This window comes from Coffea eugenioides, chromosome 3 (genome assembly GCF_003713205.1).
Source record: "Coffea eugenioides isolate CCC68of chromosome 3, Ceug_1.0, whole genome shotgun sequence".
Classification (NCBI taxonomy): domain Eukaryota; kingdom Viridiplantae; phylum Streptophyta; class Magnoliopsida; order Gentianales; family Rubiaceae; genus Coffea; species Coffea eugenioides.
In genome coordinates, this window is record NC_040037.1 from 18,624,252 (window position 1) to 18,638,180 (window position 13,929).

At 37.0% G+C, this 13,929-nt stretch overlaps 1 protein-coding gene across 1 annotated transcript; it reads right to left on the bottom strand.

The window, feature by feature from the left end:
• Nucleotides 1-301: 301 nt before the first annotated feature.
• LOC113766243 lies at nt 302-9,974 on the bottom strand. The gene is made up of 10 exons (XM_027310454.1): nt 9,855-9,974; nt 7,518-8,063; nt 4,820-5,998; nt 4,386-4,713; nt 3,641-3,819; nt 3,259-3,501; nt 2,468-2,820; nt 1,838-2,374; nt 372-1,123; nt 302-306 (listed from the first exon to the last, which is right to left on the bottom strand). The coding sequence occupies exons 1-10, from the start codon at nt 9,972-9,974 to the stop codon at nt 302-304; spliced, it is 4,242 nt and encodes a 1,413-aa protein (XP_027166255.1).
• Nucleotides 9,975-13,929: the final 3,955 nt, after the last annotated feature.

The following is a 13,929-nucleotide window of genomic DNA, read 5'->3' on the forward strand; positions in this document are numbered from 1 at the left end:
AGAATCATCACGTACTAGTATAACCTGTTCGGCACCAAAGCCTACTACTTTCCCACCAGTCTTTGCAGTCTTTCCGAAAATAATCTCAATAGCACTCTCGTTAGGCTTAAGCAGAATAGGAGCTTCACCATATATAAAGCTAATTTCAGGTTTCAAAATATCAACAGATCGAGGGAAAAATTGGTAAAGAATGTCTGTGACACTCTGTGCTAATTTAAGTACTCCAGCATGAGTACGGAAGTTCTGGTGCAAATTCAAAATTTCTGACATACGTCTTTTCTCTCTTCTTTCAACATATTTGTCACTCTTTGATTTCATTATGAACTCATTATAGAATAGAGATCGTATATCTTGAAACCTAAAATCAGTACCCCTGGCAATAGTTTGAGCTGTATCACCAGAAAAGACAAAACCTTCATCCACATTTTTGCAGATATACTTGAACAGAGCTATCTGACTCATAGCAAGATCTTGCACTTCGTCAATGTACACAAAATCCATTTTATCACCCTCCAGACCCTTGCTCTTCAGCCTAAGATGAAGGTCAATAACAAAATCAGACAGATCAAATTCCCCACGCTGTAATTTCTTCTTCTCGTAAGCTTGAAAAACAGTATAGATCAGCTCTCTCTCATCTGAGCTCAGGGTTGATGCCCTACTATTAGACATGGAAACATATTCTTGCCTGCTCAATTTACCATCAGGGGCTTCCCCAGCTAGCAAGCCTCCTTTAATGTGAGATATTATCTCCGTAAATGTTCTTGAAGAATCAAGCTTCTTCGTCAGTTGTGAATTGAAGTGAGGCCAATAATGGAAACAAAACCTCTCATAATTTACCTCCTTCATTCGTAAGAGAGATTGCAGAACAGCAGATCTGAAATTTCCACTTCTACCAACAGAAAAGTTCATTATCTTCTTCATCTCAGGAAATCGTCTGAAATACGAATCACCAATTGTCCCATCAAGCATCATCAAAAACTTATGAAATGTAATGACAAGAGGGTACTTTTCGGAAGGAATGCCAACAAAAGAATCTGGTATATCTTTAAACTGTTCTATATCTTCCACATCTTCGGCATCATTCAAACTGGTGTCAGATGGGAAATTTCCACTGCAAGCAAAACTGCACTCAAGACGGTTAAGGTTAGATATATAATTATTAAGAATACTTTAGTTTTCTCTGTACTATGTAAAAGGATATTATTTTAAAGAAGAAGTCTAGTATGTCAGAATTCTAACTGTATCATGTAATCACAAAACGAGCTGCAAGGAAAAATCCAGCATATCTCACATAACTTTCCACCAACTGCACAACGATTAGAAGTGTGAATTAATTTGCTGCTAGAGTTCATTGCCGCATGGATTTCTGTGATGTTCCTTTTCTTTTTTGGTTATTCAACGGGAGACTCCAAACCTGACAAGGGGAAGGGGGAAAGGGAGGGCTGGAAAACCTGGGACCTCACCGTCGCCTAGCTAATGTCCCTACAAGCTAAACTGGGTCTTGGGGACATATCCCAAAATTAAGTTGCACGTGTGATCTCTTTCCTTTCCTGAACTATATATGAACTGACATGCCAAATGCCTTCTCAGAACGTTATGACCTGCACAGACTTCAACCTAATACATGTTCTAATCTTTTAGAACTATGATAAAATGTAAATGGCTTCATATACAGCATGTAGTTGAGCTCCATCGTATCTATACTATGTAGCATGACTGCTAAAACAGCACAACCAAGTAAGCGAAGTTAGACAATTAGAGCAGCAATGAGTATGAATCGAACACTACATTAAAGTACATACAAACAAATTGTACTTGATCACTGGTTAGCGGTTACCTTATCAGACGGGAAACATAATGTTTGACTGCAGAACATAGTCTTGGGCTTACTGTCACAAAAAGCTGGCGCAAAAATGTCTTCCTGGTCACTTCTGTAGAGTGATCAAACTCAGTTCTCTTCAAGACGCTCGTAGACATACTGTTCTCAGCTGTAGTAAATCCTTCCGAAGCAATATGGTAGATTTGTTCTTTCTCGAATAACTTCATGGACAGGACAGTAGTTTTCCCTGTGCCAGATCGCCCAAGGATGAAGCTGCTTTTGCAGAATTGAATAATTTCCCACTCTTCATCTGTAACTTCAAAAGGCAGATCCAATTCCTGACCATCACGACTGAAAAGTAAATGACTCACAGCACCAGGTGACAGGGAGTAAAACTTCATGAGTTGCAAGCTTTCGCTAACTCTCGAATTTTCAGCATAACATCCTCCATCCAATGTGCTATCAGTAGAATCTGCAGCAGATTTGCCATTATTCATGTTCTTATGTCGGATTATCTTTGATGAGTTGGGCCAACACTCGGGAAGTTCTGCTCTCCTGAACAAGTAAATAAAAGGAAAAAGCACGAGCAAATATGTTAATGCTGTCCCATTAAAAGTGGAATTCAGTTAATACGAAGAAAAAAGTTACCCTTTAAGACATTTCTGTTCGCATTGATTGATGAAATCATCAGTATACATGTTGAAAATGTTATCAAGACGTTTCAGCAGCTTTGGGATCTCCACCAGAGGTAATATATCCCACACCTTCAAGACTTGCATGTAATTTGATTTCTTAACAATGTCTATTGAGCACACCACATAGAGCCCCTCAACCTTAAAATGTTTCACAATCTGTGAAGATCTTTCACAAACTAAGTCCACATTTATTTTCTTAGGTCGCCAGCCACTGGCAAGACAAAGCAACAGGTTTAGGACTAACTTCTTCATGCGGGTGGAAGTCATATTTCTAAATGATTTCCGAAAGTCGTCACTAAATAAAACCTGTGACATAACATATAAAAGTAATAAAAAGATTCATGAATAAACCAGAAATTCAAATCCAAAATAACCAAAATGATTAAACTATACAAGAAAATTTGAACAAAGAAAGGATGCCTTGAAGATTTTAGCTAACTAAAATAGACAACAGAAATCCACAATGGATTAGGTATATATCCAAACAACTATATATGGACAGAATGCATAATATTGATATCATAACGATGATGCTACACCAAAAGGAACATAAACACGAAGAAATTTTGAATAGAGAAAAGAAAGTGCAGCATGTTAATACAAAATTTAATACCGTCCAAACTGTCATGCAAACTTTTATAGTCATAGTTTCCTTGATGGACATATTATTCCAGTATGTACAAGTATGCTGCCAGGAATGTTACCTAAATTGATACCATAAAGAAGCAAACAACTGAACATTACCGTCCACCGTTGCTGTTTGAAAAGTGTGCTATCCCCATTAAGCAAATCCTCCATCTGATCCAGCTCTTTCTTCACATCCAAAATCGTGTTTGATACATCAGTGTCCTCATCAGCACTAAAGAAACAACCACGAGCCTTAGCATCACAAATTAATGCTTCCCAAACTGATCGAGTATTTGTTAGTGTATCCGCATTTCCAAAGATCCAAAGACAGTGCCTAGCAAGGGACAAGAAATTCAATTTCTGCATATTTGAAATTAAAGATTAGAGAAAAGTTCCTTGCAGTAATATAGCTGAAAAAGTACCGAGCTCTTGTCAAAGCAACATTGGTTCTCTGAGGACTAGATAGGAAACCAATAGACCCTTTATTATTGGCTCTTACAGTAGATAATAAAACAATATCTTGTTCCCCACCCTGATATCCATCTATAGATTTTACTGTCACAACAAAATTGTCAAGATTTTCAAACTTATGACGAAGTTTTTCTTGAACCAGTGCAACTTGAGCAGCATAGGGTGATATTACCCCAACGCTTAGAGATGTATCAGATCCATTCCAAGCTGTGCCAAAAAAAGTAATTTGTTACGTCAAAGAAGACATGGAAAACATATAACAATAGTCAAAGTAGCATAAAAACCATGTCATGGGTATTAAGTACGCATATTACAAATTCAATCAGATTCCTAATAGATAATTAATTATACAAGTGAGAGTAGTTTTGCACCCTCAATACTCCAGCAATTCATGTAAGATGGCTCTACCAATCTTAATTTGATGTTTTGATGCATTAAGCTTCAATTTTCTAGCCCTTCATATGATTTCCAGAGACAAAAGCATATTCATGAAACAGAAGCTACTCAGTCAAATATTATACTATCTTTAGCCAAAGGTGTCTTTTTCTCATTTTCATACTCCTTTTCTATTGTAGAATGAAGGCATGTCTTTCCTTTCCATTGTTCTATCTGGACTGGACTAAGGCTAAACTGAAAATATGGACTAGGTAACTGCTTCAAATCCTGCACTCTGATAGAGTCAAACTTAATACAGCAGCATATATTTTATGATATTTCTCAACAGAAAACTTGCTTGTAGATGGAATTATTCAAACTAGGAAGCCTTGACATGCCTTTGTACAGCTTCTGAACTATCTTTACCACCACAGCCGCCTCAACAATATTTCTCAAGCTGTAATCATCACCATCGCCATCTTCATTTCCACCTGGGACATTAATGAATGAATAGGGACCAAACATTTTCTCCCGAAGAAAACACCTTTCGTGCTTTTTACTCCTAACTTCAGGTGCATCCATGATCTTGTCCGTATAGAAGATAGAATTTGGGAAGCAACTGATAGATGGATGCATTCTATATTGAATGTTAAGCAGATGCTTTGGCTGACCCAATGAACTCAACCTTTCAAATAAGCTTCTTCCAAATGCGGCATTGGCAGATATCTATATTATACGTAAACAGATATATATTATGTCTATGAGGTAATCAGATGTCATGCCTGTAAGATTATTCTATTGGTCTGTATAAATTCATTAGCAATTTGCATACCTTGCTATTAACGCTTGCTGGAAACTGGCACTCATCACCAACAAGAATAGCATGCTTCAAACCAGGTAGTTGAAGTGGTATAAGGGATTCACACTCTTTCAATTGGGCAGCCTCATCAATGACCAGCACTTTAAGTGGCTCCACATTTGTCCTGTGCAACTTGTAGGAAGTAGAAGCAGTGCAGAAAACCAAGGTAGCCATTTGGAAACAGAGTTCCCTTATTGATTCTTCATTCACAGTGGCTGGGATGCCCAGATTTTCAAGAGTTGAATGAACGGTTTTTAGGACAAAGAGACACTTGCTTCTAATATCTGGCAGCAACCAGGTACATGTGACTGCTTTGGAAAAATCTTCCACCATTATGCTAGAAGAATAGAGCTTCTCCAGTATATCAGAGGTCAAAAACTTTTCAAACAGCTCCTTCTCCAAAGACTCAAGCAGATAAATCAGATGTACCATCTTTTCAAAATTTTGTTTTGCAACAAAACTTCTTGCTACATGAGTGCAGAATGTAATCAGACATCTTCTGAGGGATGGTAAAATTGCTTTTACTCGTGCTCTGATGAATTCTAGAAATGACTTTGGCTTATCTTTTGGAGCTTCATCTTTGTTTTCCTTGGTTTTGATCAGCTCATTTTCCAGAAAGATATGGTAGTGTGAGGCACCGTGCTCAAGCAAATCAATCATAGAATGCACACAATGTTTCAAACCATTTGATGGTGCAAAGCACTCAACAAGCCTCTTCACGCGGTAGTCAAGATATATATCTTCAATATCAGGGGCAACTTTTAGTCGATCCTTATTTCCAAATAATATAATATCTCCCAATGGAGTAAACGGATCACTTTTTTCAGATTCAGCAGCATATGCCTCTTTTACCAGTTTTACCACTCGAGATGCAACTTCTTTTACTGCCACATTGGTTGGGGCACAACAAAGAGTCCTGTAATTCATTCTTAATAGGCTAAAGAGCATCTGACTTACTGTTTTGGTTTTCCCTGTCCCCGGCGGACCCCAAATGAGTTCAATGTGAGAATTCTGGTCACATGTCATCTTATTGAGAGACGCCCTTATGGCTTTAGTTTGGGATTCATTCATCTGAGTGTATAAATCTGATCCAAAACTTTCAGACAATTGTCCAGTGTGATTTACTGAACAAGAATCACACTGTTCTTCAACCTGTGACACCACATGCAGCAAATATCAACATAAAGGGTAATCAGTAAAATAAAGATTCATCTAACCAAAAAACACACAATATTGAAAAGCAGAGAAATAGTTCACCTGAATATTTGATCTCCATATTAATTAGCCACACAATGACCTTAGTTCATAAACTGTAGAAGTATGTGTTTTCATGGCAACATTTTTCATATCCTGGTGGTCGACTTGACAAAAGCAAAACATAGCTATCTTATGGATTCTCTAGATTTCTCTAGATTTAGCAAATGCATGTTTGTCCAAGTGAGATACCAATGAATACGAGATGAAGATGGAGGACTAGTAGACTGACCTGTCGTCAAGCTTGGTATCTATAACCTAAGTACATGTAAACAACTGATTGAGATACAAAAGATTATTTATAGTAAACATAAAGAGGCACATCTTAATCCTTTTAAGAGAAGATAATAAGCAAAAAGATTATAGCCTTTCTTTTGAATTTCAAAACAGCTAAATCTAATTGTAAAAATGATGAATTTTACTAACTTGCTCCAAAAGCCAGCCTGGTGATGGTGAACATAAATTACTTGAAGAAGTGAAATTCATTTTTAAGCTTAAAAAAAGATGAGGATTGAACCAAACTAAATCAGCTAAACATTCTCTTTTTCATCTTCTCTTTTTGACGAGATCCAACAACAGCTGCATTTCCCAAGTATACGACAATTTAAGAAAGCACCTAGACTACACCAATGCTATTACACAGTGGAACTGCATTAGGTATAATCTCTCATGTTCAGCATGTAAAGATATATGTCCTCTGTTTGGGAAAAAATTCTCAAAATAATGTTCTCATTCATTTTTTACTTTATTTCTCTAGGCAATTGCTATAATGTCATGAGACTCATGATCCAGGTATGGTTTACGGGGGAGATATCGAAAAGCTATTATATAGATCATGTTTTAGGGTCTGCATTGCCTAAAATGTCAGGAAAAATCACATACTCCTCCAATGAACAGAATACCTTCTAACACATCATAAAACCTTCATTTAAACTATTTCTGTTTAGCATAAACGTCCACTAGATAGCACAAATGGGACAAGGTCTTCTCCTGAATGGAGGCAGATTTGCTAGTAGCATGTTGACAATTAGTCACTAGGCAAATTTGCTGACAGCATCGTTAGGTTGAGCATTGTCTTCTGTAAGAATGAGAGGAAAGTTTTCCACATTCATGTTGAGTGGCGATGAACAGAATTGCTTTTCTGTCTGTTGCCAATTTTCCAATTTTATGGATACCTAATCATACTTTTATGATTAACATCTGACAAATTTCATGAAAAGCAATGGGAGCAATGGCAGGCTACCGTGGTACATCCACTATTACTAGCTAGGATATTTTCATTTTGACTGTAATGGGAAATTATACCTACATTTAAAAGTATATTCAAAAAGGGGAAGAATCTGGGCATCAAATTTGGAAACTCAAGTCTTTTTGAGATAATGCCATGGAGAAAGCATCAATTCAGCCCCATACTTACCATAGCATTAGAGCAAAGAACCTTCTCAATAAGCGTCAAATTTTTGAACCAATGCAATGCCTTCCATATTCTTTTATTTGTCATAGTATTTGTCAAGTAAACCACATAAAGCCAGTCCTGCTTCTCCGCCTTGAATGGCATGTCTTCTGCTGTCTTGACCTTAAACTTAGTTGATGAAGTGCTCTCATCAATGCCTTCACCTTTAATGTCAGTTACCGATGCCAATGTCCATGACCAGTTCATCCTTTGGAGGTCAGAACTGGTTGCAGGTATTGAATCTGAAATAACAAGAATATCACCCGGCAATACTTTGTAAAGCTCTTTACCATGGTTAACAAATTTGTTTCTCCATTGATCAACTTTAACTTCGTATAGAAATTTTCCACAAGATTTTGCTTCCTCGAGAATTTGCACTTCAGCAAATGGTGCCTGATGTATAAATTCCATAGCAGAAGCGAGCTGTGCTCGTGTTTCTTCCAATAAAGGGTAGATGTAAGAGCCAAGGTAATTCCCTACTGATTCAAATAATTCAGGTATCCACTCTACCTGTAAAGTATAGAGATGGCATTCATTACATTAAGCCTAGGAAAAATGCAGTTGATGTAACCCAAGGAAAAAGGAAAACACCAGCAAAAGTTGGAGACATACAGCAAAAAAGACACAAGCACATCAAACAATATGTACTGCACTCAGAATCTAAATTGAGGGCAAAAGTTCATATTCTTGCAATAGCTACTGAATGTTGCTCAATTAACCGGTATCACAAATATCAAAAAAATGACGGCACAGTATAACACTAACAAAAATTCGACATGCACAGCCAAAAAAAATTGACAAAAAAGACAAATTGAAGCTAAATTGAAGACAAGAGTTCCTCATTTTTCAAATCTTAGAAAATGTATGACAAAAAGATGTGTCCAGAGATTAATTTCTGCAGGGCAATATCGCTGGAATAGAGAAGCTTAACTCTATGGCCTTCAGATTGATCACCTTGGCTGTGCCACTCAAGAATCAACATTCCAACAACTCAAAGAAGAATCAACTACAGAACTATAAAAGGAATGCTGTTGAAATTTGAAACATCTCAATTTTTGAGGTTCAGACATCCCACAATGGGATTGAGATAGCTTAAGTCTATCTAGTCTCAATTTGGGATGTCTCATGTCCATATTGCTAAAGAAGTAGAATTGAGACATCCCAATTCCCCATAACAAATATAGGTTTAACAATGTGATCCAATTAAAGCAAATAATTTTATACTTCCAACAAACGAAAATTTCTGAATTTGTAGCCCATCCATTGCAATGATATAAAATTCCAGAATTTGTTACCATTTTGCCGTTCCTCCTTTTTACTCAAACAACATACACTACCTTCTAAGAAGCATATAATCCAAAGTAACTAGAAAAAGTTTCTGGCACTATATTTTGTACTTCTAACAAGAAAAAAAAGTTTAAAACTCTTTATCAAATATCTTTTTCACTTTCCTGAATCACATTAGATAGTTCATTTTTTCTGTTATTTTTACTGTAGATTAAATTCTGAATTATATGATGTAAATGTTTTTCCATTGTCTTCTTAACCACTGATTTTCCATCATATAGACCTAATTTTATCTATACATACTGTATACAAGGTGACAATATTTCAATTGATATTTAAAGAATTGAAGACTATGATATTTAGTGAAAACCCACAGCCAGAGGCCTAGAAATAAGATATGCTCTTTAGTCTGAAATATTATGCTATATTTCTCACTAGTATGTACCAGTGAATCTTACGATCCCCATGTATCCTCCCCATTTCTTAAATCCCACTCCTTCCCTGCTAAAAAAATTATTATTTTTTTTTAAAAAAAAGAACTAGTGAATTGTACAATAGATTAATGTTATAAAATAATAAAATGACTTTTGCCCTCAAAGTCAAGCTTAAATGTTTTGCCCCACATAGTTATATATCAATAGATTTAATTTTGAAATTTTCTCTTTTCTGTCTTCCTCCTTGTAAGACATAGATTGAATATATGACCGATTTCATTCACACTAACAAATATTGGTCTAAAATAACTATACTTTGTACAGTGTCAAAAATAAAAACTCTAGTTTCAACAAAACAGAACTTTAAGGGCACCAAGTGGATTCACTCCAAAACAATCATAAATTAAAAAAAAAAAAGCATACATTTCATCATTTGTCAGAGCTTTAGTCAAACTTTTGTTGCAAACAATTTGAGAGAAAGTTGCAAAATAACTCAACTTTACTTATGAGTATTTGACTAAAAGAAAGCAACAAAGAATTATCAGAAATGAAAAATGAAGTATGGAACATAAATTCTAACCTGATCTTTGTATCGATTCTCATTAAAAATGTCATGAAGGGACCATTTCAAAACCATGTCAGTGAAGTCATCTTTAGGCCATGCTCTCTTCTTGCTTGAACAATCCCCTTCCATCATCATTTCTTCTACAATCACCCTTACCCGCAACTTTTTTGTCTCCCAAATGAACTTGAAAACTGAACAAAAATAAAATTCCAGATGGATATTAAAGCCTTCTGAATACCATGCATGACCATCACTCTCTTATAAGCAACCTTTTTCTCTTTTTTTGCTTTTTGTAAAAACTGTAGTGCATGAATCTGAAAATGAATTACGTTGGTCTTTTCGTTTTCCCACTTCTTGGCCTACTTCACTTCTTGAGTCATAATGATAATGCATGTATACCACTTAATGAACTTCTTTTTGTACATCTTTTGGTTAATTTTCTTCCTTTTAGGTAAAGAAAGGCTAATCATTGATTAATTTGTTTAGTGAAACTCATTTAAAATGTTGAGAGTTCGAAGTCCTTTTTCGAACTTCTCTTGTATAGTGTACTGCAAGACTGCGTTTGGATATGGAAAAAGAAGAAAGGAAGAAGAATGCGTTTAGACTTTGAAGTATTTGGGAGTTAATATTTTCTATCCCTTTATCTGCCCAAGGGAAACTGCATTTGGATATGGGAAAATGTTTCTATCCCTTTATCTGCCCAAGGAAAACTGCATTTGGATATGGGAAAATTACTAAATTAGTTGCACGGCCAATGAAGGGCCATGTCATGGTAATTAGTTGTACTTTAGCTGTACATTTAACTTTTAACTACTAATAGTTATTTTTCCAAAAAGATGGTGAGGGATAAATATAAAACACCCTTCAAATGCACATTTGACCCCTAATATTAAGCACATGTCCCAAATTCGTTCCTAATATTTTGATAAAACAAATTTAGTTTCCAAAGTATTTTATTTTATACAAATTTAGGACAATTGATGGAAATTCAAGAATTCTAATGGTCAAACTTAATTTACTGTGAGTCCAAAGTGTTGGATTGGTTTGAGTATAGCATTGAAAAAGATGTCTCTTTTTGCTGTTGTTATGTATATGGACATGTTATAGTTTTGTTAGAGAAGGGTTCAAATTGGAAACAAAAAGAGAGATAGAATTTATGCTTATGTTCGTGGTGCTAATAGTGCACAGAATCTGATTTGGAATAAATACCATTTTTTTCCATCAAAATTGGCACATTGAAGTAGCATTCGTTAAACGCAGTCATGATGAATGTGATACCTTTAAAAATAAAGGAAAGAGCAAATTGCGCGAAATATCACTAAACTAATGCGAGGTGCCGGTTTGGGTTACTAAACTTTTTTATCAGCCAAAAATATCACTGAACTAATAAATCTATACCATTTTGATCACGTCGTCTATTTATGCCGTTAGGAGAGATGAAAAGTAACTTTTTGATGAACAATTTCATCTACACAACCTTTTCCTCGAAGCTTTCCGACATAAATTGCTGTCAAACGTGTCAGACAACTCCCAAAGGCATTTTTTCCTCCAGTCTTGTTGGGAACTCCGACCCAATAAATGGTACTCTTATTTCTCCGGTCTTGTTAATCCTTTTTAGTTTCTACTTGAAATTCCGATCAATCCCCCAAAACAGAGTGCAAGTTTTGAGATGGAACCTTTTTGAGATGGAACCTCCCCAGGTCCAAGCAATAGACGGCAACTACCCTTCACAAGAGGCTGTGCAGGACAAAGCTCATTTCCCCAGCGCCTTTCCCCTTTCTTCTATTTTTAGGATTTCTCTCCCCCACCCCCCCTTCCTCTCTTTTTCTCCTTCTGGTGTTTTGTACCGGTAGTAACCCCTACCACCATCACACAAAATCATTTCACTTTTTCCAAAGCTCCTCCCTCTTTCCCATTTCTTGTTTTCAACCCTCACATTTATTATTATTATTTTTGGTAAATAAAGATGCATTAAAATAAAGGCAAGTCAACAGAGTGCAAATTAAGGTACAGTCATCCGTGGGGTGGTAACCCCCTTTAAGTCTTGCAAAAGTAAGGGAAGTACAAAATTAGGACATAATTCAAAAAAAGTGAAGTCTTGAGTGTTGCTTCTTCCCCAGTTGGCAAGGATGTCTGCACATTTGTTTGCTTCTCGATAATTATGGTGAAAACATACTTTCTGGAATGTAGTCAACAGCTCCCTGCAATCAAGAATAATAGGCGAAAGTTCATGAGAAATAAGATTACTTGACTTACACAAGGAGATGATAATGGAAGAGTCCATCTCCACTTCGAGAGACTGGATGTTGAGGTTTTTTGCAAGCTGTAAGCCTTCTCTAAGAGCCCAGCATTCAGCAGAAGGAACTGAACAGAAGCCTAAATTTCTTGCAAAGCCTGCAATCCATAACCCATTTGAGTCACGAATTATGCCGCCAGCTCCTGCCTGGTTTGTTGGTCCAGAGACTGAACCATCAGTGTTGAGTTTGGCAAAACCTATAGCAGGGGGGATCCATCTGATGAATTTTTCTTGTCTAGGGGATCTAGAGATGTGAGAACCAGGCCCTAGTAGGTAAAATTCATGAGCATGGTGGAGGCAAAACTTGATAGGATCATCAAAATTTTTTTGAAAGATCTTGGCATTGCGAGCTTGCCAGAGACTCCAACAACCAAAGCTAAAGATGGTTCCCCAAGGAATAAGGTTGAAAGGGGAAGGAATGTTGGACGAGCATCCATCCTTGATCCAGGAATAGAAATCCGAGTTGGTTTGGAGAGGGGTTTGGGAGGGATGGGTGAGTTTAAGCCAAAAGGAGGTTGCTTGGGGACAAAATCTTTGTACGTGGTTCGACTCTTCAGAAGGAGCTTCACAAAAAGGGCAAGAGGCTTCGGAAAGAATTGTGCGATGTGTGAGAAGACTTTTTGAAGGGAGTCTATCCTAGAAGGCTAGCCAAAGGAAATGTTTGACTTTTGAGGAGGTATTAACTTTCCAAATCCAGCGGAAGTGGGATGTAGCACTAGTATCAACTGGAAATAAGGGAGGATTTTTGCAAAGGTTATAAGCGGATTTAGAGTTGAAAACCCCATTGCTGGAGTAATTCCACCTAAAGAAATCATGGGACGGATTGAGTTCTTGTCTTGGTGTACCCTTGATCTCCTTCAAGAGCTGAAGGGGAAGCTGGAAGGATATTCTATCTAGGTTCCAACTGGTAGGGGAGTGAAAAAGTTGAAAAACTCTTAAGTCCTCTTCCCCCTCAGTTAGAGGTCCTTGGATCTGGCTTCTGATAGAGCCTGATTGAAGCCATTTGTCTCCCCAAAATCTGACTAAATGCCCATCTCTGATAGACCAAATTAAACCTTCATTGAAGGTTTTGATGCCAATGTTGAGGCTTTTTTTATTGATGGAGCCATTTACATTGTTGAGGTGGAGCATATGGGTGTTAGTGGAAAGATCTTCATTCACATAACAGTACCTAAGAACTTTCACCCAAGGTTTGTTACTCTCTTGGGTGATATTCCAACAGAGTTTGACTTTTGCAGCCTTGTTGAGCAAGTCAGTCTGTTTGAGTCCAAGTCCCCCTAGGTGCTTGTCTTTGGTGATATTATCCCAACTGACCAAATGAATTTTTTGCTTATCCTCTGTGGAGCCCCAGAGGAATCTTCTTTGCTCTTTGTCAATCTCATGACAAATTTTTTGTGGTAGTGGCAGACATTGAGTGTAATAGGCTGGGATTGCGGAGATGGATTGCTGAGCAATTGTTTTTCTGCCTGCTAGGGACAAAAGTTTGGATTTCCAACCTTGAAGTTTATTTTTGACTTTGTCAAGAATAAAGGAGAAGTTTCTCACAGAGGACCTGGAGATGGTGAGAGGGATACCCAAATAGGTACCAAGATCTTCAGTGGTGTTGGTTTTGAGCATGTGAGAAAGAAGAGTTTTCTGGGCAGAAGGGGTATTGGGGGAGAAGAGGACTTTTGACTTCTCATAGTTAACGGTAAGTCCAGATTTGAGGCAAAAATCATTTAAGGCTGCTGTGACTGCCTGAATGGAGGAAGATTCAGCAGTGCTGAAGAGAATTACATCATCTGCATAAAAACA

Bases quoted from the DNA above. Each gene is read 5' to 3' on its own strand.
- LOC113766243 (XM_027310454.1), bottom strand. From the start codon at position 9,974: ATGATGATGGAAGGGGATTGTTCAAGCAAGAAGAGAGCATGGCCTAAA. The intron at 3,820-4,385 runs GCATGTCAAGGC...TTTTTGGCACAG, and splicing joins AGTTCAGAAGCTGTACAAAG to CTTGGAATGGATCTGATACA. The intron at 2,375-2,467 runs GTAACTTTTTTC...TTACTTGTTCAG, and splicing joins GAACAGAAATGTCTTAAAGG to GAGAGCAGAACTTCCCGAGT.